At 45.2% G+C, this 27,459-nt stretch overlaps 1 protein-coding gene across 6 annotated transcripts in view; it reads left to right on the plus strand.

Moving 5' to 3' along the window:
• The window catches only part of LOC137370161 (long-chain-fatty-acid--CoA ligase ACSBG2-like), a 184,085-nt gene that overhangs the window by 133,870 nt on the left and 22,756 nt on the right, over positions 1 to 27,459 (plus strand). For all 6 annotated transcript variants that reach the window (XM_068032432.1, XM_068032440.1, XM_068032449.1 and 3 more), the window contains one exon: positions 11,895 to 12,034. In XM_068032432.1, the coding sequence (XP_067888533.1) occupies positions 11,895 to 12,034 (140 nt within the window). The remainder of the gene's footprint in view (positions 1 to 11,894; positions 12,035 to 27,459) is intronic.

The following is a 27,459-nucleotide window of genomic DNA, read 5'->3' on the forward strand; positions in this document are numbered from 1 at the left end:
CCCTTTGTTCCCTGCGAGACCAAAAATATATCTATCCCAGCCTTAAATGCATTCAATGATGGAGCATCCGCAACCCTCTGGAGTAGAGAATTCCAAAGATTCACAACCCTTTGAATGTAGTAATTTCTCCTTATCTCAGTCCTGAATGATTAGGCCCTTATCCTGAGATTCTGTCCCCATGTTCGAGATTCCATGACCAGCGGGGACAATCTCTCAGCTTCTACCTATCAAGCCCTTTCAGAATCTTGTGTGTCTCAAGTAGATCGGCTCTCATTCTTCTAAACTCCAGAGAATATAGACCCAATTTACTCAGCCTCTCATCATAGGACAACCCCCTCATCCCAGGGACCAAATTAGTAAATCTTCGCTGCACTGCATCTAGTGCAAGTATATCTTTTCTTAAATGTGGAGATCAAAACTGCACACAGTATTCCAGGTGCAGTCTCACCAAAGCCCTGTACAATTCTAGTAAGACTCTTTATTCCTGTACTCCAGTTCCCTTGCAAAAAAGGCCAACATGCCATTTGCCTTCCTAATAGTCTGCTGCACCTGCATGTTAACTTTGTGTGTTCCTTGTACGAGTGCCGCCAAGCCTCTCTGAACATCAACACTTACCAGTTTCACACCTTTTAAAAAATATTCTGCTTTTCTATTTTTGTGACCAAAGTGAACAACTTCACACTTCCCTACATTATACTTCATTTACCATCTTGTTGCCCAGTCACTTAACCTGTCTATATCTCTTTGCAGCCTCTCTACGTCCTCCCCGCAGCTTACCTTTCTATTGAGCTTTGTATCATCAACTAACTTAGATACATTGCTCTCTGTCTCTTCATCCAAGTCATTAATATAGAGTGTAAATAGCTGAGGCCCCAGCACTGATGCTTGCGGCACCCCCCTATTCACTGCCTGCCAACTTGAAAATGCCCCATTTATGCTCACTCTCTGCTTCCTGACTGTTTACCAATCCTCTATCCATGCTAATATATTACCCCCAACACCATGAGCCCTTATCTTGCCTATTAATATTTTATGTGGCACCTTATCGAATGCCTTTTGAAAATCCAGGTATACTCCAGCGACTGGTTCCCCTTGGTCTCAGTCTTAAATGGCCTACCCTTTATTCTGAAACTATGTCCCCTGGTTCTAGACTCACCAGCCAGGGGAAACATCCTAGCTACTTCCACCCTGTCGCACCCTGTCAGAATTTTGCATGTCTCAATGAGATCACTTCTCATTCTTCGAAACTCTACAGAATACCGGCCCAGTTTCCTCAATCTCTCTTCATAATCCCACTATCACAGGAATTAATCTGCTGAACCTCCATTGCACTCCCTCAATGGCAAGTATATCCTTCCTTCAAAAAGGAGACCAAAACTGTACATAATACTCCAGATGCGATCTCACCAAGGCGCAATACAATTGCAGCAAGACTTTTTTACTCCTGTATCATATCCCTTGTGATAAAGGCCACCATACCATTTGCCTTCCTAATTGCTTGCTGCACCTGTATGCTAGCTTTTACTGACTCATGAACAAGGACACCCAAGATTCTTTGGACATCAACACTTCCCAACCCCTCTCCATATAAGAAATACCATGTCTTTCTGTTAGTTCTACTAAAGTGGATAACTTTGCACTTATTCACATTATATTCCATCTGCCATGTTGTTTCCCACTCACCCAAGTCTACTTGAAGCCTCCTTGCATCCTCCTCACAACTTACATTCCCACCTTGTTTTGTGTTATCAGCAAATTTGGAAAGATTACATTTGGTCCCCATATCCAATTTATATAGATTGTGAACAGCTATGGCCCTAGCACTGATCCTTGCAGTACTCCAGTAGTAACAGGCTGCCATCCTGAGAATGACCCATTTATTCCTACTCTCTGTTTTCTGTCTATTAAGCAATTCTCAATCCATACCAGTATATTTCTCCCAATCCCATGTGCTCTAATTTTGTTTACTAACCTCTGTGTGGGACCTTATCAAACGCCTTCTGAAAATCCAACTGGTTCTCCTTTATCTATGCTACAAGTAACATCCTCAAAAACTCCAAGAAGTTTGACAAACATGATTTCCCTTTCATAAATCCATGTTGACTCTGCCTAATCATATTATTTTCTAAGTGTCTAATTATAAAATTCTTTATAATAAATGCTAACATTTTCTCTACTACTGACTACTAACAGGTCTGTAGTTCCTCATTTTCTCTCTCCCTTCCATCTTAAATAGTGGGGTTACATTTGCTACTTTCCAGTCTGCAGGAACCTTTCCAGAATCTATAGAATTTTGAAAAATGACCACCAATGCATCTACTAGCTTTACAGATAACCTTCTACACTCTGGGATGTAGCTCATCTGGTTCAAGGGATTTATCAACCTTCAGTCCAGTTAATTTTGTGAGTACTACCTCTTTATTAATACTAATTTCTTTCAGTTCTTCATTTGCACAAGTCCCTAGGTTCCCAAGAAGTTCTGGGAGATTTTCTGTATCTTTCTCTGTGAAGACAGACACATAGTAATTGTTTAGTTTCTCCACCCTATTCTCCATTATAAATTCTCCTGTCTCTGCCTGTAATGGACCCACATTTGTCCTTGTTAATCTTCTCCTTTTCACATATCTAAAAAAACTTTTACAGTCTGCCTTATGTTTCTCGCTAGCTTGAGGTCATATTCTCTTTCCCCTTTCTTTATCAGTTCCTTGGTCATCCTTTGCTGGATTCTAAATTGCTCCCAATCCTCAGGCTTACCACTTTTTCTGGTAACCTTATAAGCTACTGCCTTTGATCTAATGCAGTCTTTCTTTTGTCAGCCATGGTTGGTTCATCTTACCTGTTGATTCATCTTAGAGGAATGTATATTTGTTGTAGACCATGTAATACTACTTTAAATACTAACCATTGTCTGTTCACCATGTTGGCATATTATTTTTTAAAATCATACCTTGTGTTTCTCCTAGCATGCTCTTCTACACTTCTCATTGAACCAGGGTTAATCCCTTGGCTTGAGGGTAATGGTAGAGTGAGGGATATGCCTGGCCATGAGGTTACAGGTCGTGGTTGAAAACAATTCTCCTGCTGCTGTTGGCTCACAGTGCCTCATAGATTCCCAGTTTTCAACTGCCAGATCTGTTCTGAATCTTCTCCCATTTAGCACAGTGTCACACATGCTTAGAGTGCCCACGACAGACATCAAGCGAACTGGCCGATAGCTACCTGTTTTCCGCCTCTCACCCTTCATGAAAGAAGGGTTATATTTGCTACTTTCCAGTCTAGTAACTACAGGCCAGTTAGTTTAACATCTGTGCTGGGTAAGGTTTTAGAAATGATAATCAGGGACATAAACCACCAGGCACTTGGAGAGTTTTGAGTTAATTAGGGAGAGCCAGCACGGATTTCGAAAAGGTAGATCGTGCTTGACTAATCTAATTGAATTTTTTTTTGATGAATTAGATCACAGAACATAGAACAGTACAGCACAGTACAGGCCCTTCGGCCCACAATGTTGTGCCGAACCTTTAACCTACTCTAAGATCAAACTACCTACATACCCTTCATTCTACTATCATCCATGTACCTATCCAAGAGTCGCATAAATGTTCCTAATGTATCTGCTTCTACTACCACCGCTGGCAGTGCATTCCACGCACCCACCACTCTCTGTGTAAAGAACCTACCTCTGACATCTCCCTGAAACCTTCCTCCAATCACCTTAAAACTATGCCCCCTGGTGATAGCCCTTTCCGCCCTGGGAAAAAGTCTCCGGCTATCCACTGTATCTGTGCCTCTCATCATCTTGTACCCCTCTATCAAGTCACCTCTCATCCTTCTTCGCTCCAATGAGAAAAGCCCTAGCTCCCTCAACCTTTGTTCGTGGGACATGCCCTCCAGTCCAGGCAGCATCCTGGTAAATCTCCTCTGCACCCTCTCTAAAGCTTCCACATCCTTCCTATAATGAGGCGACAAGAACTGAACACAATATTCCAAGTGTGGTCGAACCAGGGCCTTATAGAGCTGCAGCATAACCTCGTGGCTCTTAAACTCAATCCCCCTGTTAATGAAAGCCAACACACCATATGCCTTCTTAACAACCCTATCAAATTGGGTGGCAACTTTGAGCGATCTATGAACATGGACCCCAAGATCCCTCTGTTCCTCCACACTACCAAGAATCCTGTCTTTAAGCCTGTATTCCGCATTCATATTTGACCTTCCAAAATGAATCACTTCACACTTTTCCAGGTTGAACTCCATCTGCCATTTCTCAGCCCAGCTCTGCATCCTGTCAATGTCCTGTTGCAACCTACAACAGCCTTCCACACTATCCACAACACCAGCAACCTTTGTGTCATCGGCAAACTTGCTAACCCAGCCTTCCACTTCGTCATCCAAGTCATTGATAAAAATCACAAAGAGCAGAGGTCCCAGAACAGATCCTTGTGGAACACCACTGGTCACCGAGCCCCATGCTGAATACTTACCATCTACTACCACCCTCTGTCTTCTATGGGCCAGCCAATTCTGTATCCAGACAGCCAACTTTCCCTGTATCCCATGCCTCCTTACTTTCTGAATGAGCCTACCATGGGGAACCTTATCGTACACCTTGCTAAAATCCATATACACCACATCCACTGCTCTTCCTTCATCAATGTGTTTTGTCACATCTTCAAAGAATTCAATAAGGCTTGTGAGGCATGACCTGCCCCTCACAAAGCCATGCTGACTGTCTCTAATAAAACTATGCTTTTCCAAATAATCATAAATCCTGTCTCTCAGAATCCTCTCCAATAATTTGCCCACTACCGACGTAAGACTGACTGGTCTATAATTCCCAGGTTATCCCTATTCCCTTTCTTGAACAAGGGAATAACATTTGCCACCCTCCAATCATCCGGTACTACTCCAGTGGACAGTGAGGACGCAAAGATCATCGCCAAAGGCGCGGCAATCTCTTTCCTCGCTTCCCGTAATATCCTTGGGTATATCCCGTCTGGCCCCGGGGACTTATCTGTCTTCATGTCTTTCAAAATTTCCAGAATATCCTCCCTCTTAACCTCAACCTGTTCGAGCATATCAGCCTGTTTCACGCTGTCCTCACAAATGACCAGGTCCCTCTCAGTAGTGAATACTGAAGCAAAGTATTCATTTAGGACCTCCCCTACCTCCTCCGACTCCAGGCACAAGTTCCCTCCACTATCCCTGATCAGCCCTACCCTCACTCTGGCCATCCTCTTGTTCCTCACATAAGTGTAGAACGCCTTGGGATTTTCCTTAATCCTACCTGCCAAGACTTTTTCATGTCCCCTTCTAGCTCTCCTAAGTCTAGTCTTCAGTTCCTTCCTGGCTACCTTGTAACCCTCTAGAGCCCTGTCTGATCCTTGCTTCCTCAACCTTAAGTAAGCTTCCTTCTTCCTCTTGACTAGCTATTCCACATCTCTTGTCATCCAAGGTTCCTTCACCCTACCATCCCTTCCTTGCCTCATCGGGACAAACCTATCCAGCAGTCGCAGCAAGTGCTCCCTAAACAACCTCACATTTCTGTCGTGCCTTTCCCTGAGTACATCTGTTCCCAATTTAAGCTCCCCAGTTCCTGCCTAACAGCATTGTAATTCCCCCTCCCCCAATTAAATATTTTCCCATCCTGTCTGCTCCTATCCCTCTCCATGACTATAGTAAAGGTCAGGGAGTTGTGATAACTGTCACCGAAATGCTCTCCCACCAAGATCTGCCACCTGGCCTGGTTCTTTGCCAAGCACCAAATCCAACATAGCCTCCCCTCTAGTCGGCCTATCTACATATTGAGTCAGGAAACCTTCCTGGACACACCTGACAAAAACTGCTCCATCCAAACTATTTGCACTAAGGAGGTTCCAATCAATATTAGGGAAGTTGAAGTCACCCATGACAACAACCTTGTTACTTCTGCACCTTTCCAAAATCTGCCTCCCAATCTGTTCCTCCGTGTCTCTGTTGCTATTGGGGGGGTCTATAGAAAACTCCCAATAAAGTGACTGCTCCTTTCCTGTTTCTGACTTCCACCCATAATGACTCAGTAGACAAACCCTCCTCGACGTCCTCCCTTTCTGCAGCTGTGATACTATCCCTGATTAGCAATGCCACTCCCCCACCTCTTTTACCTCCCTCTCTATTCCTTTTGAAACATCTAAACCCCGGAACATCCAACATCCATACCTGCCCCTGTGATATCCAAGTCTCCGTAATGGCCACAACATCGTAGCTCCAAGTACTGATCCATGCTGTAAGTTCATCACCCTTATTCCTGACACTTCTTGCGTTAAAATAGACACACTTCAACCCATCATACTGGCTGCAACTTTGCCCTGTCAACTGTCTAACCTTCCTCACAGACTCTCTGCATTCTGTATCTGCCTGTTCAACAGCTACCCCATCCACTGATCCCTAGCTCCGGTTCCCATCCCCCTGCCAAACTAGTTTAAACCCTCCCGAAGAGCTCTAGCAAACCTCCTGGCCAGGATATTGGTGCCCCTCCAGTTCAGATGCAACCCGTCCTTCTTGTACAGGTCCCACCTTCCCCAGAAGGTATCCCAATGATCCACATATCTGAAGCCCTCCCTCCTACACCAGCTCTGTAGCCACGTGTTCAGCTGCACTCGCTCTCTGTTTCTAGCCTCACTAGCACGTGGCACCGGTATCAATCCTGAGATTACTATTCTGCTCGTCCTGCCTTTTAGCTTCCAACCTAACTCCCTATATTCGCTTTTCAGGTCCTCATCCCTTTTCCTAGCTATGTCATTGGTACCAATGTGTACCACGACTTCTGGCTGCTCCCCCTCCCCCTTAAGAATCCTGTAGACTCGATCCGAGACATCCCTGACCCTGGCACCCGGGAGGCAACATACCATCCGGGAGTCTTGTTCGCGACCACAGAATCTCCTGTCTGTTCCGCTAACCATTGAATATCCTATCACTATCGCTCTCCTATTCTCCCCCCTTCCCTTCTGAGCCACAGAGCCAGGCTCAGTGCCAGAGACCTGGCCACTGTGGCTTTCCCCTGGTAGGTCGTCCCCCCCCAACCGTATCCAAAATGGTATACTTATTATTGTGTTAACAGAGAATGTTGATGAAGGGAAAGCAATGGATGTTGTCTATGGATTTTAAGAAAGCCTTTGATAATGTACCACATAAAAAGGCTGGTTAACAAAATTGAGGCTCAAGGAGTAGGAGGGTCAGTGTCAGCTTGGATAAAAAATTGGCTTAAGGATAGAAAACAGCGAGTCGTGGTAAATGCTTGTTTTTCAGACTGGAGGATGGTAGACAGTGGTGCTCCCCAAGGGTCAGTGCTAGGTCTGCTGTTTCTTTTGATATAATATATAAATAACTTGGATATTGAAATACAGAGTAAAATTTCAAAATTTGCTGATGATACCAAACTTGGAGGTGTGGCAAACAGTGAGGATGATACCAATTGACTGCAACAGGACACAGATAGGCTAGCAGAATGGGCAGACAATGGCAGCTGGCGTTTAATACAGAGAAATGTGAGCTGATGCATTTTGGCAGAAGGGATAGGAAGAGGCAAAATAGACTGGCACACTTCAAAAGAGTGTGCAGGAACAGAGGGATCGGGGTTCTGGTCACCACACTTTAGGAAGGATGTGAGAGTCCTTGAGACAGTGCAGAGGAGATTTACCAGAATGTTTCCAGGGATGTGGGATTTTAGCTACAAGGCTAGGTTGGAGAAACTGGGGTTGTTCTCCTTGGAGCAAAGACGATTGATGGGAGATATGATAGAGGTGTACAAGATTCTGACAGGTTTGGATAAGGTAGGCTCCCATTAACTGATGGTACAAGGACTAGGGGGTACAAATATAAGGTTTTGGGCAAGAGATACTGGAGGAATATGACAAAGAACTTTTTTTATGCAATGAGGGATTATGACCTGGAATTCACTGCCTATATGGGTGATGGAAGTGGAGATGCTGAATGATTTCAAAAGGAAATTGGATGGACACTTGAGGGAAATAAGTCTACAGGGCTATGGGGATAGAGCCTGATGGTGGGGCTGATTGGATTCACCTGCACATAGCCAGCGTGGACCAGATGCTATGACAATCCAATGGGGGGCATCCTCAGTGTGAAGGTGTAACTTAGTCTTCATAAGGACTCTTTATGAAGGACAACCTCTGGGTGGTCACTCCTACCTGTACTGTCATGGATAGATGCATCTGCGACGGGTATATTGGTGAGTACAAGGTTAAGTAGGTTTTTCTTTGGTGTTGGTTCTCGCTTCATGTGCTGCCAGCCCAATCTGGGAGCTGTGTTCTTCAGGACTCAGCTAACTTGGTCAGTAGTGGTGCAACTGAGCAACTCTTGGTCCTCTAGCCACCCAGAGTACATTCTGTGCCCTTGCTATCCTCAGTGCTTCCCCCAAATGGTGTTCAACATGGAGGTGCATTGATCCATCAATGAGGGTTGGCTGTTGTTGATAATCCACAGGAGGTTTCCTCGCCCAAGCTTGACCTCTTGCCATGGGACTTCATGGGGTCTGCAGTCAATGTTGAGGACTCCCGGGGAACTCCCTCCCAATCGCATAGAATTGTGCTGCCACCTCTGGGAGGTCTGTCCTGCTGGTGTGAGAGGACATACCCAGGGATGGTGATGGAGGAGTCTGGGACATTGACTGTAAAGTATGATTCAGTAAGTATGAGTATGTCAGGCTGTTGCTTGACTCATCTGTGGGACTCTTTTTCAATTTTGGCCACAGATGTTAGTAGGAGGACATTGCAGGGCCAACTGGGGTGGGTGTGCCTTTGTTGTACCTGAATATGAACATACCAACATACGAATTTGGAGCAGGAGTAGGCCACTCAGCCCCTCAAGCCTGCTCCGCCATTCAATAAGATCATGGATATTCAGATTGTAACCTCAACTCCACATTCCCTCCTATCCCCAATAACCTTTCAACCCCTTGCTTATCAAGAATCTATCTACCTCTGCCCTAGAAATATTCAAAGACTCTGCTTCCACTGCGCTTTGAGGAAGAGAATTCCAAGGACTCTTGACCCTCTGAGAGAAAAAAATTCTCCTCATCTCTGTTTTTTTATTCTTCCTGCCAAAATGGACAATTTCACATTAAATGGGTGATCCCTTATTTTTAAACAATGACCCCTAGTTCTAGATTTTCCCACAAGAGGAAATATCCTTTCCACATCTAACTTGTCAAGATTCCTCAGGATCTTATATGTTTCAATCAAGTCGCCTCTTATTCTTCTAAACTCCAGCAGATACAAGCCTAGCCTGTCCAACCTTTCCTCATAAGACAACCCGCCCATTCCAGATATTAGTCTAGTAAACCTTCTCTGAACTGCTTCCAACGCATTTACATTCTTCCTTAAATAAGGAGACCAATACTGTATGCAGTATTGGTCTCACCAATGCCCTGCACAGCTGAAGCATAACCTCTCTGCTTTTGTATTCAATTCCTCTCGCAATAAATGAAAACATTCTATTAGCTTACCTAGTTACTTTTTGTACCTGCATACTAATCTTTTGCAATTCATGTACTAGGACACCCAGATCCCTCTGCATCTCAGAGCTCTGCAATCTCTCACCATTTAGATAATATGCTTTTTTATTCTTCCTGCCAAGATGGACAATTTCACATTTTCCCACATTATACTTCATTTGCCAGATCTTTGCCCTCTCACTTAACCTATCTATTTCCCTTTGTAGCCTCCTTATGTCCTCTTCACAACTTACTTTCTGACCTATCTTTGTGTCATCAGCAAATTTAGTAACCATACCTTTGGTCTCTTCTTCCAAGTCATATATATATATATTGTAAAAGGTTGAGGCCCCAACACTGATCCCTGTGGCACACCACACGTTACATCTTGCCAACCAGAAAATGACCCATTTATGACCCATGTCTATTTCCTGTTAGCTAGCCAATCTTCTATCCAAAATGTTATCCCCTACACCATGAGCTTTTATTTTTTGCAATAACCTTTGATGTGGCACCTTACCAAATGCCTTCTGGAGATCTAAGTACAGTACCTCTAGCGGTTGTCCTTTATCCACAGCACATGCCTCAATCAATGCCAGCTGATCCATCTGATTTTATTCTTTTTCATGTGAATTTGATACAACTGAGTGGCTTGCTGGGCCACTTCAAAGAGCAACTGGATTGCTATGGGTCTGGACTCACATAGGCCAGGCCGGTAAGGACAGCAGATTTCCTTTCCCCAATGAACATTAGTGAACATTATGACAATTCAGTAGTACATAGTCATCATTAGTGATACTAGTTTTTCTTAATTACAGATTTATTTAATTAACTGAATTTAAATTCCCCAGCTGCCGTGATGGCATTTGATCGTGTCTCCAGATTATGAGGCCTCTGGATTACTAGTCTAGTAACAACCACTATTCTGTTTAGTTTAGAGATACAGCACTGAAACAGGCCCTTCGGCCCACCGAGTCTGTGCCGACCATCAACCACCCATTTATACTAATCCTACACGAATCCCATATTCCAATAACATCCCCACCGGTCCCTATATATTTCCCTACCACCTACCTGTACTAGGGGCAATTTATAATGGCCAATTAACCTACCAACCTGCAAGTCTTTGGCATGTGGGAGGAAACCGGAGCACCCGGAGGAAACCCACGCAGACACAGGGAGAACTTGCAAACTCCGCACAGGCAGTACCCAGAATCGAACCCGGGTCCCTGGAGCTGTGAGGCTGCAGTGCTAACCACTGCGCCATCAATGCAACATTCCCTCACTAGTGCACTGAAGTGTCACCCTAAATTATGTGCTTGAATCTCTGTGGCAGGGCTTGAACTGACCATTTTCTGACTGAGGCAAGAAACTTATCACTGAGCCAAGGCTGTCACATGTAGCAGAATTGACGAATTTGTGCCAGTATTAAAGATCACTTTTAAGGTGATTAGATTATTTGTTTTCAAGAATAATGTAGGATCATTTTTGCAAAGGTCTTTAAAATATTGGCCATCAAGTTCGAATGACATTTCAGCCAAAGAAGTGATGTTACTGGAAGCCAATTTTTGAATCATATTTGCACAGCTTTCCAACCTGTTTGAACTTTGTAATTGTTGTTGAATTTAGAACTCCTTGTCCCTTGGGGAATGCAAATTCCCCTCCACACACGCTATCAGCCATGTACCTCATTGCCAAGAGGCTGCTGACGGGTGGCTCATCCTGGTCATTGTCAATTCTGCTGTTATCTGGCTGAGAGGAGCAATAAAAATGGCACAAGATTTGTGGTGTCCTTGTTACCTCTCCATGTAGTATGCTGTGATCAGGAAGTCACAGGAGTAGGGGACTGAACTTGCACTGTTTTGCTACGAGGATGTGCACAATGGTGCTCTAGTGTGCAGTTCCATTTTATCAGCTCCCAGAGATGGTTACAGTATTTAAGTAAAAAGGGAAATATTGCAAATCATGAAATAAAAACAGAAAAGCTGGAACCTCAAGAGAAGAGATAATGTTCTCAGATTATACCCTCCTTCAAAACAACATTAACCTAAATGAATTCAATTTAGTCCAATTATAGTCCCCAATGAATGTCAGCCATATAGAGATTAGAATTTTAATGTAATAAATTGGGGTAGCCAACTTGTTTCTACTGCAATATTTAGTAGCTTAATCTAATGATCTATTGCTGCTTAGATGCGACCAGTGGATGTGAATATCTGTGATTTTCTATTCTATTGTTTACAAGAAATGGCAGAAATCAGCCAAGGAATTACCATTTAGGACCAGTGTAACGCTGTACCATTCATCTTAATAAATATTTATCTGGGTATCAATGCTGCTACTGTTAGTGAAGTAATTAATGTTGTAAGTTGTATCATTTATCTTTGTGGCTTTATTCCAGAGTTGATAATCACAGCTGGTGGAGTGAATGTACCTCCAATCCCCATTGAGGATGCTGTTAAGCGTAAACTACCACTCATTAGCAATGCTATGCTTATTGGTGATAAAAAGAAATTCCTTTCCATGCTTCTCACTCTGAAGGTAAGTGTCATTTTGCAGAATCTAACATGAGCCTTTACCTTTGAGTGCTGGATGTTTCTGTGCTTTGCTCATACTTCCTTTGGTGGTGACACCAGATCATGGGTTTTCCATTGTCTTTGTTATTTTGTGATGGGTGTTAAAGCAAGAGCTTCTGATCCCAAAGGGCTTCACTATTTCTGTTCCATCTTCAAGATTTGGCAAAAATTGTCCAATGAGGACAGGTGAACATGAATGTTATTTGAGGCTAATCACTGAGTTGGGTCTCAGCAGTGATCTGCTTGGACTGCTAGACTACTACCTCATGAACATAAAAACATAACAAATAGGAGCAGGAGTAGGCCTTTTAGCCCTTTGAGCCTGTTTTGCCATTCAATAAGATCTACCTCAACTCCACCTTCCAGTATCTTCATATCCCTTGATTCACTTAGTATCCAAAAATTTATCAATTCCTGTGTTACAACCAGGCGAGAAAGGTGTCTAGGGGTCTCTGTCAGCCTTCACCTTGTCTAACTGTAACAGGGTTTAATTTTAAACACAGTGTTTAGCTCTCCCTTGGTGTGAATCCTTGTTCACCACTTTCCAATTATAAGGTAAGGAAACCAGCACAAGCAGGTTTTCTTAGGTTTAAAGGTTTACCAGTCATGGATGAGCTGGACATACAGCCAACCAAATCGGAACTCAGTGATGCCATTGATTCCCTAGCCAGCGGAAAAGCCCCTGGGAAGGACAGCATTACCCCTGAAATAATCAAGAGTGCCAAGCCTGCTATACTCTCAGCACTACATGAACTGCTATGCCTGTGCTGGGACGAGGGAGCAGTACCCCAGGACATGCGCGATGCCAACATCATCACCCTCTATAAAAACAAAGGTGACCGCGGTGACTGCAACAACTACCGTGGAATCTCCCTGCTCAGCATAGTGGGGAAAGTCTTTGCTCGAGTCGCTCTGAACAGGCTCCAGAAGCTGGCCGAGCGCGTCTACCCTGAGGCACAGTGTGGCTTTCGTGCAGAGAGATCGACTATTGACATGCTGTTCTCCCTTCGTCAGATACAGGAGAAATGCCGTGAACAACAGATGCCCCTCTACATTGCTTTCATTGATCTCACCAAAGCCTTTGACCTCGTCAGCAGACGTGGTCTCTTCAGACTACTAGAAAAGATCGGATGTCCACCAAAGCTACTAAGTATCATCACCTCATTCCATGACAATATGAAAGGCACAATTCAACATGGTGGCTCCTCATCAGAGCCCTTTCCTATCCTGAGTGGTGTGAAACAGGGCTGTGTTCTCGCACCCACACTTTTTGGGATTTTCTTCTCCCTGCTGCTTTCACATGCGTTCAAATCCTCTGAAGAAGGAATTTTCCTCCACACAAGATCAGGGGGCAGGTTGTTTAACCTTGCCCGTCTAAGAGCGAAGTCCAAAGTACGGAAAGTCCTCATCAGAGAACTCCTCTTTGCTGACGATGCTGCTTTAACATCTCACACTGAAGAATGCCTGCAGAGTCTCATCGACAGGTTTGCGTCTGCCTGCAATGAATTTGGCCTAACCATCAGCCTCAAGAAAACGAACATCATGGGGCAGGATGTCAGAAATGCTCCATCCATCAATATTGGCGACCACGCTCTGGAAGTGGTTCAAGAGTTCACCTACCTAGGCTCAACTATCACCAGTAACCTGTCTCTAGATGCAGAAATCAACAAGCGCATGGGTAAGGCTTCCACTGCTATGTCCAGACTGGCCAAGAGAGTGTGGGAAAATGGCGCACTGACACGGAACACAAAAGTCCGAGTGTATCAGGCCTGTGTCCTCAGTACCTTGCTCTACGGCAGCGAGGCCTGGACAACGTATGCCAGCCAAGAGCGACGTCTCAATTCATTCCATCTTCGCTGCCTTCGGAGAATACTTGGCATCAGGTGGCAGGACTATATCTCCAACACAGAAGTCCTTGAAGCGGCCAACACCCCCAGCTTATACACACTACTGAGTCAGCGGCGCTTGAGATGGCTTGGCCATGTGAGCCGCATGGAAGATGGCAGGATCCCCAAAGACACATTGTACAGCGAGCTCGCCACTGGTATCAGACCCACCGGCCGTCCATGTCTCCGTTATAAAGACGTCTGCAAACGCGACATGAAATCGTGTGACATTGATCACAAGTCGTGGGAGTCAGTTGCCAGCATTCGCCAGAGCTGGCGGGCAGCCATAAAGACAGGGCTAAATTGTGGCGAGTCGAAGAGACTTCGCAGTTGGCAGGAAAAAAGACAGAGGCGCAAGGGGAGAGCCAACTGTGCAACAGCCCCAACATACAAATTTCTCTGCAGCACCTGTGGAAGAGCCTGTCACTCCAGAATTGGCCTTTATAGCCACTCCAGGCGCTGCTTCACAAACCACTGACCACCTCCAGGCGCGTATCCATTGTCTCTCGAGATAAGGAGGCCCAAAAGAAAAGAAAAAAAGAAAAGAAGAAAAGAAGAAAAATTGAAATTTATTAAACTCGAACTTAAACTCTAATTCGGTTGATGCCTACGAATACACGACGCGCCAACGCTAGCATGCATACGTGATAGACACATGCAAATAGAGACAGAAAAGAGCAGAAGAAAAATAAAGTGAAAAGTTTGAGGCAATATCTGAAGAGTTTTTGTTACGGCTCTTCGAGCTCACTGTAGAGTCCTTGATTGCAGTTAGATCTTGCTTTTCGTTGGGACCCAGTATTCTTCTTAAACCTTGTTCGCTGTAGGAGACTTATCTCTCTTGGGGTTCGTGTGGATTCAGTGGATTCAGAGGCTTATGAGAAAGAGATGGGAGCAGACAGGAGAGATCTTCTCAGTTCAGGAGCAAACAGACTTTTTTCCCCAACTGTTCGTGCAAATTCAAAAAACTCAGGTTGCCTAGCAGGTTAGTCATGTGACTAGCTGGTTTGACCATGTCCTGTTTGTGTATTTAGCCATCTTAGCAGTCAACCTGGAATGTGAGCCCCTCCACCTTCAATGTCAGGTGATCAAAAGTCCATTGTGGGTTGAATGTGTCAGGGAATGGCTGCTTTGTCCTTCCAAACACTGTCTGTTAATATGTAAATGTCTTTTCCAGCCACAGCTGATCTGTTTAACAAGTCCTTTCTTCACTTGAGTAACAGTTTAAAATCAATGTTCATGAGAAAATTAATGTGCCTCATTCTTGGCAGGTGGGTGGGGGGGACGGGCCTAGCATGACACTTGTTTTGAGTATACACAACGACTGAGCATTCACAGCCTTTTGGGTGGAGAACTACAAAGATTAACAAACCTTTTGACTGAAGAAATTCCTCCTCATCTCAGTCCTAAATGGCTGACTCCTTTTTCTGAGACACTGACCCTAAACAGGGCAATCATCCATCATCCCATTCTCACAACTCTAAGGAATATAGGCCTAGCCTACTCATTCTCTTGTAACAGGACAATCCCAGGAATCAGTCTACTTTTCCTTAGGTAAGGGGCTAAAACTGTGCACTGTCAGTCAGTCCTAACATAAGAACATAGGAACAGGAGTAGGCTATTTGGGCCCTCGAATCTGTTTCACCATTCAATGAAATCATGGCTGATCTGTGACCTAACTCCATATACCCACCTTTGCCCCATATCCCTTAATACATTTGGCCAACAAAAATCTGTCAGTCTCCTGTTTTAACATCAAGAAATGATTTAGCATCAATTGCTGTTTGCAGAAGAGAGTTCCAAACTTCTGCCACTCCTTGCGTGAAGTGTTTCCTAATTTCACTCCTGAAAGATCTGGCTCTAGTTTTTAGACTATGGCTCCTGGACCTGGACTCCCCAACTGGCAGAAATAGTTTCTCCCAATCGACCCTATCTTATCCCCTTAATAGCTTGAAAACTTTGATCAGATTATCCCTTAACCTTCTAAACTTCAGGGAACACAACCCAAGTTTGTTTACTCTCTCCTTGTAGCTTAACCCTTGGAGTCCAGGTCTTATTCTAGTTTTTCTGCGCTGCACTCCTTCCAAGGTCAATATATCCTTCCTAAGGTGTGGTGCACTGCACACATTACTCCAGGTGTGGTCTGACCAGGGCTTTGTATAGCTTAAGCATGACTTCTGCCCCCTTGTATTTTTATTCCTCTAAACATAAAGGTCAGCATTACATTAATCTTTTTGATTATTTTCTTTACCTGTTCATGACATTAAGTCTCTTTGGACTTCTACTGTTTATAATTTTTCACCATTTAGAAAGTGCTCTGTTCTATCCTTTTTAGGGCCCAAGAGGATGACCTCACATTTGCCGACATTGAAATCCATTTGCCAGGGTTTTGCCCTTTCACTTAATCTATCAATATTGTTTCATAATTTTACATTTCCATCTACACGGCTTACAATACTGGCTATCTTTGTGTCATTGGCAAATTTGGTATTTGACTTTCTATCTCAACATTGAAGTTATTAATGAATTCGATGAATAGTTGAGGCCCCAACACAAATTCTTGGGGGACACCACTAGTCACATCCTGCCAATTAGAGTACCTGCCTATTATTCCTATTCTCTGTCTTTTGCCGCTTAGCCAATTTCCTAACCAGGTCAATAATTTCCATTCAAATTACAGAATGACCTTTATGCTCTTAACCTTTATTATAAAGGGTTTGAAGTATAAGATACCATTCTAATTCCTTGCTGTACTTGCATGTTAACTTTCTGTGATTCATTTACAAGGACATCCAGGTCCCTCTGAATATCAATGTTTTCCAATCTCTCACCCTTTTTTAAAAACATTCTGCTTTTCTGTTTTTCCTACCAAAATGGAAATCTTCACATTTTATTCCATCTGCCATGTTGATGCCCACTCACTTAACCTGTCTGTATCCCTTTTGCGACCTCTTTGCATCGTCCTCACAGCATAATTTCCCTCCTATCTTTGTATCATCAGCAAACTTGGATACATTACATTCGGTTCCCTCATCTAAGTTATTGTAAATAGCTGAGGCCCAAGCACTGATCCTAGTGATACCATACTAGCTACAGCCTGCCAGCCTGAAAATGACCCGTTTACTCATACTTTATTTTCTGTTGGCATTGTCTCTGTTTTAACACTATTAATGTCTGGCTGTATAAAATGTTGAAATTGTAAATTGGCTGCGTTAGTTGACAATGCAACCACTAGGTGGTGCAGTACTTGCACATGTGCAAATGCAGGCACTTCAACTGGAATGTCAGTGTCTGTGACATTCAGGCAGCTGCCAGGATTAAAGATGGTGCTGCTCAGTTTATCACAGGAAATGCTTATGGCTAGGTTGTTCTAGCAAACTAACCTTACATTAAGTTGGATAAAAGCCCAGTAATATGCTACTATGTAGTTATAGGATACTAACTGTAATTCTCAGATCCATTTAATATTCCAGTAATCCTATTAAACACAAAAGGAATTTTATGATTAAATTTTCTTTGGAAGATAGTGAATTTTCACCCCGATCGATGGAAAAGAAAATCGGGCAGAGTATAAAATGTGCTGCCAATTCATTTTTGTGATTCATTTATATGACTGACCAGGACAGATTTCACCCGAATGCAGCTTATAGATTCATAGAGACATACAGCACTGAAACAGGCCATTCGGCTCACCGAGTCTGTGCCAACCGTCACCCACACATTTATATTAATCCTACATTAATCCCATATTCCCTCTCACAGCTACTAGCTCCCGCCCACTGGTTGCTCTCCCCCTTTGGCAACTTGCTTTCTCCCCCTCCTCCCTACTGACTGCTCCCCACCCCCCACTCAGCTGCTTGCTCCAGACCTCGCTGTTTCCCCCCCCCACCCCCCACTCCCCTGGCCGAGTGTTCCTCACTTTGCGCCACTCCGGTCTGTCACTCATTCCCAGCTCCCCCCTCCCCTCCTCCTCCAGCCGTTAGTTATAGGCCATGCCACTTCCCTCCTCTCAGCCACTTGCTCCCATGTTTGAACGTTCTCCACAGTCTGCCCGAAAAAGCAAGGCAAGCCACGAGGGGTGACGGGGCGACGTCGGAGCGAGTGGTCGAGAGGAGGGAAGTGGCGCGGCCTAGAGCTAGCAGCCCCGCTGGTTGAGGAGGGAGGGCTGCTGGAGGGGAAGTGGGGAGCGAGCGGCCGGAGAGCCGGGTGGCGCGAAGTGAGGAACAATTGGCCAAGGGAGTGGGGGGAGCAGCGAGGTCTGGAGCCAGTGGCTGATGGGGGAGAGTAGTTAGTGGGGTGGCAGCGAGTGATGAGGATCGAGTTCCAGCCTCAAAGTCTCCCATTCAGCCGCTTCCTGCAGCTGAGTGGGGGGCTGGATACCTGATGACGTTTTATCGCGCACGTGCGAAATTGGACCTGGCGCAAATACGTGATGACGTTGGCGCTGCGCGATGACCGTCATCCCACGCATGGGCCATTTAGTCCTGGCAAGATGTAGCTGTGCATGTTCGCAGATGACGTCAGCAGGCCGCTGCGTTGTCAGGAATCACTTTGTTATAAATTATCGTAAGCCAGCCTTTTAAAAGGCTAGGAGTCTTCTGGCCCTCTCCAAGACTTAAAAGGTTTTTTTTTTCTAATAGGTGAAAAGGTAGAACTATTCACAGAATAGTTTTGTTTTCAAAAGCAAAATTCTGCAGATGCTGGAAATCTGAAATGAAAACAGAAAATTCTGTAAATACTCAGCTGGTCTAGCAGCATCTGTGGGGAGAGAAACAAAGTTAACATTTCAGGTCGATGGCCTTCCATCAGAACTGAAGAAAAGGTGATATGCAAACACAACCAGGTTAGGTGATCATAGTTGTAAGATGTAACATCACATGTAACACATGTAACATTTGCACCACACAAGTGCCAGGCAACTTCAAAAAGCGAGAATCTAACCATCTCCCCTTGACGTTTAATGGCATTATCACTGAATTGCCCACCATCAACATCTGGGGGTTACCATTAACCAGAAACTTAACTGGAGCAACCATAAAAATCTGTGGTTACAAGCGCAGGTCAGAGACTGAGAATTCTGCAGTGATTAACTTGCCCCTTGACTCCCCAAAGCCTGTCCACCAACTACAAGGCACAAGTTAGGAGTGTGATGGAACACTTGCCTGGATGAGTGCGGCTCCAGAAACACTCAGGTAGCTCGACACCATTCAGCACAAAGCAGCCTACTTCATTGGCACCCCATCCAGTACCTTAAACGTTCATTCCCTCCACCACCAGCACACAGTGGCAGCAGTGTGTCCCACATACAAGATGCACTGCTGCATCTCACCAAGGGTCCTTCGACAGCACCTTCCAAACCCACAATCTACTGTTCCCATTAACTTATGGTACAAGATCTAGGACACACAGGTTGAAGGTTTTGGGCAAGAGATGCAGGCAGAATGTGAGGAAGAACTTTTTTTATGTAACGAGTAGTAATGACCTGGAACTTGCTGCCCAGGAAAATGGAAAAGTCCTGGGGAAAATTGATGTACAGAGAGATTTGGGTGTTCAGGTTCATTGTTCCCTGAAAGTGGCAACGCAGGTCAATAGAGTGGTCAAGAAGGCATACGGCATGCTTTCCTTCATCGGACGGGGTATTGAGTACAAGAGTTGGCAGGTCACGTTACAGTTGTATAGGACTTTGGTTCGGCCACATTTGGAATACTGCGTGCAGTTCTGGTCGCCACATTACCAAAAGGATGTGGATGCTTTGGAGAGGGTGCAGAGGAGGTTCACCAGGATGTTGCCTGGTATGGAGGGCGCTAGCTATGAAGAGAGGTTGAGTAGATTAGGATTATTTTCATTAGAAAGACGGAGGTTGAGGGGGGACCTGATTGAGGTGTACAAAATCATGAGAGGTATAGACAGGGTGGATAGCAAGAAGCTTTTTCCCAGAGTGGGGGATTCAATTACAAGGGGACACGAGTTCAAAGTGAAAGGGGAAAAGTTTAGGGGGGATATGCGTGGAAAGTTCTTTACGCAGAGGGTGGTGGGTGCATGGAACGCATTACCAGCAGAGGTGGTAGACGCGGGCACGATAGCGTCTTTTAAGATGTATCTAGACAGATACATGAATGGGCAGGAAGTAAAGAGACACAGACCCTTAGAAAATAGGCGACAGGTTTAGATAGAGGATTTGGATCGGCGTAGGCTTGGAGGGCCGAAGGGCCTGTTCCTGTGCTGTAATTTTCTTTGTTCTTTGTTCTTTGTTTGTTCACCAAGGTGGTGGAAGCAGAAATAATTAATGATTTCAAAAGGAAATTGGATGGATACTTGAAAGAAATAAACTTGCAGGGCTGTGAGGATCAAGCGGGGGAGTGAGACTGACTGGATTTCTCCGCCGAGAGCCGACATGGACTCAATAGGCTGAATGACTCTATGACCTCTACCACCTAGAAGGACAAGGGCAGCAGGCGTATGGAAGCACCACCACCACCTCCAGGTGCCCCTCCAAGTCACACACCATCCTGACGTGGAACTATACTGCCGTTCCTTCACTGTTGCTGTGCCAAAAACCTGGAACTCCCTCCCTAACAGCACTGTGGGTGTACCTACACATGGACTACAATGGTTCAAGAAGGCAGCTCATCACAACCTTCTCTAGGGCAATTATGGAAGGGCAACAAATTCTGGCCTAGTCAATGACACTCATATCCCATGAAAGAAAGAAATACAGAATGGAGCTCCCAGTGTTAAAAGAACACCAGCCTCTTTGTAAACTTGAGTTTTTCATTTCCCTTAAAAGTTTTCAAGTATAATTGCTAAGTGTGAGCAATAGAGCTAGTTTAAAACATTCCTTTTACTTAAGTTCTTTTAAAGACATTTTAGAAGTTTATCCGTCTGTCTAGGGTGGATTCAAACTCTGCTTATGGAGTTGAAAAACTCGTGGACCACCTAGAGCTTAGAGTGAGTCACTTTGACTCTTTTTATCAAATTGATTTATTTGTAGTTCAAGTATGATTTCCAAAAGTGAGCAAATCAGCTGATTTGTGCACTTTAAGAAAGTTGGAATATTGTCTAAGAATTTAAACATCAATTGAAGCTTTGCAGATTCCACAAATTCATATTGTGCTATCATAGAATCATAGATTTACTGTGCGATGCAATTCTCAAGTACCTTAAAGGTGACAAGAGCTTTTAAAGATGTGTTAAGCAATAAAATGGGATTGATTGCCTCAGTAGCTGTTCGTTTGCCTCAGCCTCTAAAGTTGAAATGTCGTCCAGACTAATGAGATCCCAACTACTGTCCCTAATATGAGACAAACATGTGAAGATCACAACACAGCTACTTCTCTTGTTGCAGTAGGCTGGTACTGACTCTTTAATGGATATAAATAAAAAAGAACCCTTTATATCCATTTAATGTGTTTAGAGTTCCAGTCGTACAGGTTTTGTTTTTAGGAGGAGGCAGCCCACTAGATAGCACCCATCCCATAGAATATATAGGCAGCACAGGCCATACAAGGACTTGGCTGAGAATTTGTGCATTAAGAAGTGTTCACTTCAAAGAAGCAATAGGATATCTGCCCCACTGGCAGGAAAGACCCAGCAGAGGTGGCGGTACAGTTGGGAGAGAGTTGCTCTGGGTCCATTGACTCCAGATCACATGAAGTCTCATGGCATCAGGTCAAACATGGGCAAGGAAACCTCCTGCTGATTACCACCTACCGCCCTCCCTCAGCTGATGAATCAGTTCTCCTCCATGTTGAACATCACTTGAAGGAAGCACTGGGGTGGCAAGGGTGCAGAATGTACTCAGGGTGGGGACTTCAATGTCCATCACCAAGAATGGCTCTGTAGCACCACTACTGACGTAGCTGCTAGATGGGTATGTGGAAGGTGGTGAGGGAACCAACAGGAGGGAAAAACATACTTGACCTCATGCTCACCAATCTGCCTGCTGCAGATGCATCTGTCCATGACAGTATTGGTAGGAGTGACCACCGCACAGTCCTTCGGAGACAAAGTCCCACCTTCACATTGAGAACACCCTGCATCGTGTTGTGTGGCACTATCACCGTGCTAAATGCGATAGATTTCAAACAGATATAGCAATGCAAAACTGGGCATCCATGAGGCACTGTGGGCCGTCAGCAGCAGCTGAAGTGTACTCAACCACAATCTGTAACCTCTGGCATATCCCCCACTCTACCATTACCATCAAGCTGGGAGACCAACCCTGGTTTGATGAAGAGGGCAGGAGGGCATGCCAGGAGTAGCACCAGGCATACTTCAAAATGAAGTGTCAGCCTGGTGAAGCTACAACGCAGGACTACTTGCGTGCCAAATTGCGTAAACAGCATGCGATGGACAGAGTGAAGCGATCCCACAACCAATGGATCAGATCTAAGCTTTGCAGTCCTGTCACATCCAGCCATGAATGGTGGTAGACAATTAAACAACTAACTGGAGACGGTGGCTCCACAAATATCCCATCCTCACTGATGGGGGAGCCCAGCACATCAGTGCAAAAGACAAGGCTGAAGCATTTGCAACAATCTTCAGCCAGAAGTGCCGAGTTGATGATCCATCTTGGCCTCCTGCTGAAGTCCCCAGCATCATAGATGCCGGACTTCAGCCAATTTGATTCACTCTGCATGATATCAAGAAATGACTAAAGGCACTGGATACTGCAAAGGCTATGTGTCCTGACAACATTCCAGCAATAGTACTGAAGATCTGGGCTCTGGAACTCGCCGCGCCCCTAGCCAAGCTATTCCAGTACAGCTACAACACTGGCATCTACGTGGCAGTGTGGGAAATTGCCCAGGTATGTCCTGTACACAAGAAGCAGGACAAGTCCAACCTGGCCAATTACCGCCCCCATTAGTCTACTCTCAATCTTCAAGTCTTCAGAAGAAGTAATTTTCCTCCACACAAGATAAGGGGGCAGGTTGTTCAACCTTGCCTGTCTAAGAGCGAAGATCAAAGTATGGAAAGTCCTCATCAGGGAACTCCTCTTTGCTGACGATGCTGCTTTAACATCTCACACTGAAGAGTGTCTGCAGAGTCTCATCGACAGGTTTGCGGCTGCCTGCTCGAATTTGGCCTAACCATCAGCCTCAAGAAAACGAACATCATGGGACAGGATGTCAGAAATGCTCCATCCATCAATATCGGCGACCACGCTCTGGAAGTGGTTCAAGAATTCACCTACCTAGGTTCAACTATCACCAGTAACCTGTCTCTCGATGCAGAAATCAACAAGCGCATGGGAAAGGCTTCCACTGCTATGTCCAGACTGGCCAAGAGAGTGTGGGAAAATGGCGCACTGACATGGAATACAAAAGTCCGAGTGTATCAAGCCTGTGTCCTCAGTACCTTACTCTATGGCAGCAAGGCCTGGACAACGTGTGTCAGCCAAGAGCGACGTCTCAATTCATTCCACTTTCGCTGCCTCCGGAGAATCCTTGGCATCAGGTGGCAGGACCGTATCTCCAACACAGAACAAAGAACAAAGAAAATTACAGCACAGGAACAGGCCCTTCGGCCCTCCAAGCCTATGCCGATCCAAATCCTCTATCTAAACCTGTCGCCTATTTTCTAAGGGTCTGTATCTCTTTACTTCCTGCCCATTCATGTATCTGTCTAGATACATCTTAAAAGACGCTATCGTGCCCGCGTCTACCACCTCCGCTGGTAATGCGTTCCATGCACCCACCACCCTCTGTGTAAAGAACTTTCCACGCATATCCCCCCTAAACTTTTCCCCTTTCACCTTGAACTCGTGTCCCCTTGTAATTGAATCCCGCACTCTGGGGAAAAAGCTTCTTGCTATCCACCCTGTCTATACCTCTCATGATTTTGTACACCTCAATCAGGTCCCCCCTCAACCTCCGTCTTTCTAATGAAAATAATCCTAATCTACTCAACCTCTCTTCATAGCTAGCGCCCTCCATACCAGGCAACATCCTGGTGAACCTCCTCTGCACCCTCTCCAAAGCATCCACATCCTTTTGGTAATGTGGCGACCAGAACTGCACGCAGTATTCCAAATGTGGCCAAACCAAAGTCCTATACAACTGTAACATGACCTGCCAGCTCTTGTACTCAATACCCCGTCCGATGAAGGAAAGCATGCCGTATGCCTTCTTGACCACTCTATTGACCTGCGTTGCCACCTTCAGGGAACAATGGACCTGAACACCCAAATCTCTCTGTACATCAATTTTCCCCAGGACTTTTCCATTTACTGTATAGTTCACTCTTGAATTGGATCTTCCAAAATGCATCACCTCGCATTTGCCCTGATTGAACTCCATCTGCCATTTCTCTGCCCAACTCTCCAGTCTATCTATATTCTGCTGTATTCTCTGACAGTCCCCTTCAGTATCTGCTACTCCACCAATCTTAGTGTCGTCTGCAAACTTGCTAATCAGACCACCTATACTTTCCTCCAAATCATTTATGTATATCACAAACAACAGTGGTCCCAGCACTGATCCCTGTGGAACACCACTGGTCACACGTCTCCATTTTGAGAAACTCCCTTCCACTGCTACTCTCTGTCTCCTGTTGCCCAGCCAGTTCTTTATCCATCTAGCTAGTACACCCTGGACCCCATGCGACTTCACTTTCTCCATCAGCCTACCATGGGGAAACTTATCAAACGCCTTACTGAAGTCCATGTATATGACATCTACAGCCCTTCCCTCATCAATCAACTTTGTCACTTCCTCAAAGAATTCTATTAAGTTGGTAAGACATGACCTTCCCTGCACAAAACCATGTTGCCTATCACTGATAAGCCCATTTTCTTCCAGATGGGAATAGATCCTATCCCTCAGTATCTTCTCCAGCAGCTTCCCTACCACTGACGTCAGGCTCACCGGTCTATAAATACCTGGATTTTCCCTGCTACCCTTCTTAAGCAAGGGGACAACATTAGCAATTCTCCAGTCCTCCGGGACCTCACCCGTGTTTAAGGATGTTGCAAAGATATCTGTTAAGGCCCCAACTATTTCCTCTCTCGCTTCCCACAGCAACCTGGGATAGATCCCATCCGGACCTGGGGATTTGTCCACCTTAATGCCTTTTAGAATACCCAACACTTCCTCCCTCCTTATGCCGACTTGACCTAGAGTAATCGAACATCTGTCCCTAACCTCAACATCCGTCATGTCGCTCTCCTCGGTGAATACCGATGCAAAGTACTCGTTTAGAATCTCACCCATTTTCTCTGACTCCACGCATAACTTTCCTCCTTTGTCCTTGAGTGGGCCAATACTTTCTCTAGTTACCCTCTTGCTCCTTATATATGAATAAAAGGCTTTGGGATTTTCCTTAACCCTGTTTGCTAAAGATATTTCATGACCCCTTTTAGCCCTCTTAATTCCTCGTTTCAGATTGCGCCTACAATCCCGATATTCTTTCAAAGCTTTGTCTTTGTTCAGCCGCCTAGACCTTATGTATGCTTCCTTTTTCCTCTTAGCTAGTCTCACAATTTCACCTGTCATCGATGGTTCCCTAATCTTGCCATTTCTACCCCATATTTTCACAGGAACATGTCTCTCCTGCACGCTAATCAACCTCTCTTTAAAAGCCTCCCACATATCAAAAGTGGATTTACCTTCAAACAGCTGCTCCCAATCTACATTCCCCAGCTCCTGCCGAATTTTGGTATAGTTGGCCTTCCCCCAATTTAGCACTCTTCCTTTAGGACTGCTCTCGTCTTTGTCCATGAGTATTCTAAAACTTACGGAATTGTGATCACTATTCCCAAAGTAGTCCCCTACTGAAACGTCAACCACCTGGCCCGGCTCATTTCCCAACACCAGGTCCAGTATGGCCCCTTCCCGAGTTGGACTATTTACATACTGCTCTGGAAAACCCTCCTGGATGCTCCTTACAAATTCTGCTCCATCTAGACCTCTAACATTAAGTGAATCCCAGTCAATGTTGGGAAAATTAAAATCTCCTATCACCACCACCCTGTTGCTCCTACAGCTTTCCATAATCTGTTTACATATTTGTACCTCTATCTCACGCTCGCTGTTGGGAGGCCTGTAGTACAGCCCCAACATTGTTACCGCACCCTTCCTATTTCTGAGTTCTGCCCATATTGCCTCACAGCTCGAGTCCTTCATAGTGCCTTCCTTCAGCACAGCTGTGATATCCTCTTTGACCAGTAATGCAACTCCTCCACCCCTTTTACCTCCCTCTCTATCCCGCCTGAAGTATCGGTATCCTGGGATATTTAGTTGCCAATCATGCCCTTCCCTTAACCAAGTCTCAGTAATAGCAATAACATCATACTCCCAGGTACTAATCCAGGCCCTAAGTTCATCTGCCTTACCTACTACACTTCTTGCATTAAAACAAATACACCTCAGACCACCAGTCCCTTTGCTTTCATCATCTGCTCCCTGCCTACTCTTCCCCTTAGTCACGCTGACTTCATTATCTAGTTCCTTACAGGCTTTAGTTACTACCTGCTTACTGTCCACTGACCTCATTTGGTTCCCATCCCCCTGCCACATTAGTTTAAACCCTCCCCAACAGCGTTAGCAAAAGCACCCCCAAGGACATCGGTTCCAGTCCGGCCCAGGTGTAGACCGTCCAATTTGTAATAGTCCCACCTCCCCCAGAACCGGTCCCAATGTCCCAAAAATCTGAACCCTTCCCTCCTGCACCATCTCTCAAGCCACGCATTCATCCTGACTATTCTTTCATTTCTACTCTCACTATCATGTGGCACTGGTAGCAATCCTGAGATTACTACCTCTGAGGTCCTACTTTTTAACTTGGCTCCTAACTCCCTAAATTCTGCTTGTAGGACCTCATCCCGTTTTTACCTATATCATTGGAAGTTCGCGAGGCGGCCAACATCCCCAGCTTATACACACTACTGAGTCAGCGGCGCTTGAGATGGCTTGGCCATGTGAGCCGCATGGTAGATGGCAGGATCCCCAAAGACACATTGTACAGCGAGCTCGCCACTGGTATCAGACCCACCGACCGTCCATGTCTCCGCTTTAAAGACGTCTGCAAACGCGACATGAAGTCCTGTGACATTGATCACAAGTCATGGGACTCAGTTGCCAGCGATCGCCAGAGCTGGCGGGCAGCCATAATGGCGGGGCTAAAGTGTGGCGGGTCGAAGAGACTTCGCAGTTGGCAGGAAAAAAGACAGAAGCACAAGGGGAGAGCCAACTGTGTAACAGCCCCGACAAACAATTTCTTCTGCAGTACCTGTGGAAGAGCCTGTCACTCTAATATTGGCCTTTATAGCCACTCCAGGCGCTGCTCCACAAACCACTGACCACCTCCAGGCGCTTACCCACTGTCTCTCGAGACAAGGAGGCCAAAGAAGAATCATCAGTAAAGTGATGGAAGGTCCATCGACAGTGCTTTCAAGCGGCACTTGCTTAGCAATAACCTGCTCAGTGAAGTTCAGTTTGGGCTCCGCCAGGGCCACTCAGCTCCTGACCTCATTACAGCATTGGTTCAAACATGGACAAAAGAG

Source organism: Heterodontus francisci, chromosome 1 (assembly GCF_036365525.1).
Source record: "Heterodontus francisci isolate sHetFra1 chromosome 1, sHetFra1.hap1, whole genome shotgun sequence".
Lineage (NCBI taxonomy): Eukaryota > Metazoa > Chordata > Chondrichthyes > Heterodontiformes > Heterodontidae > Heterodontus > Heterodontus francisci.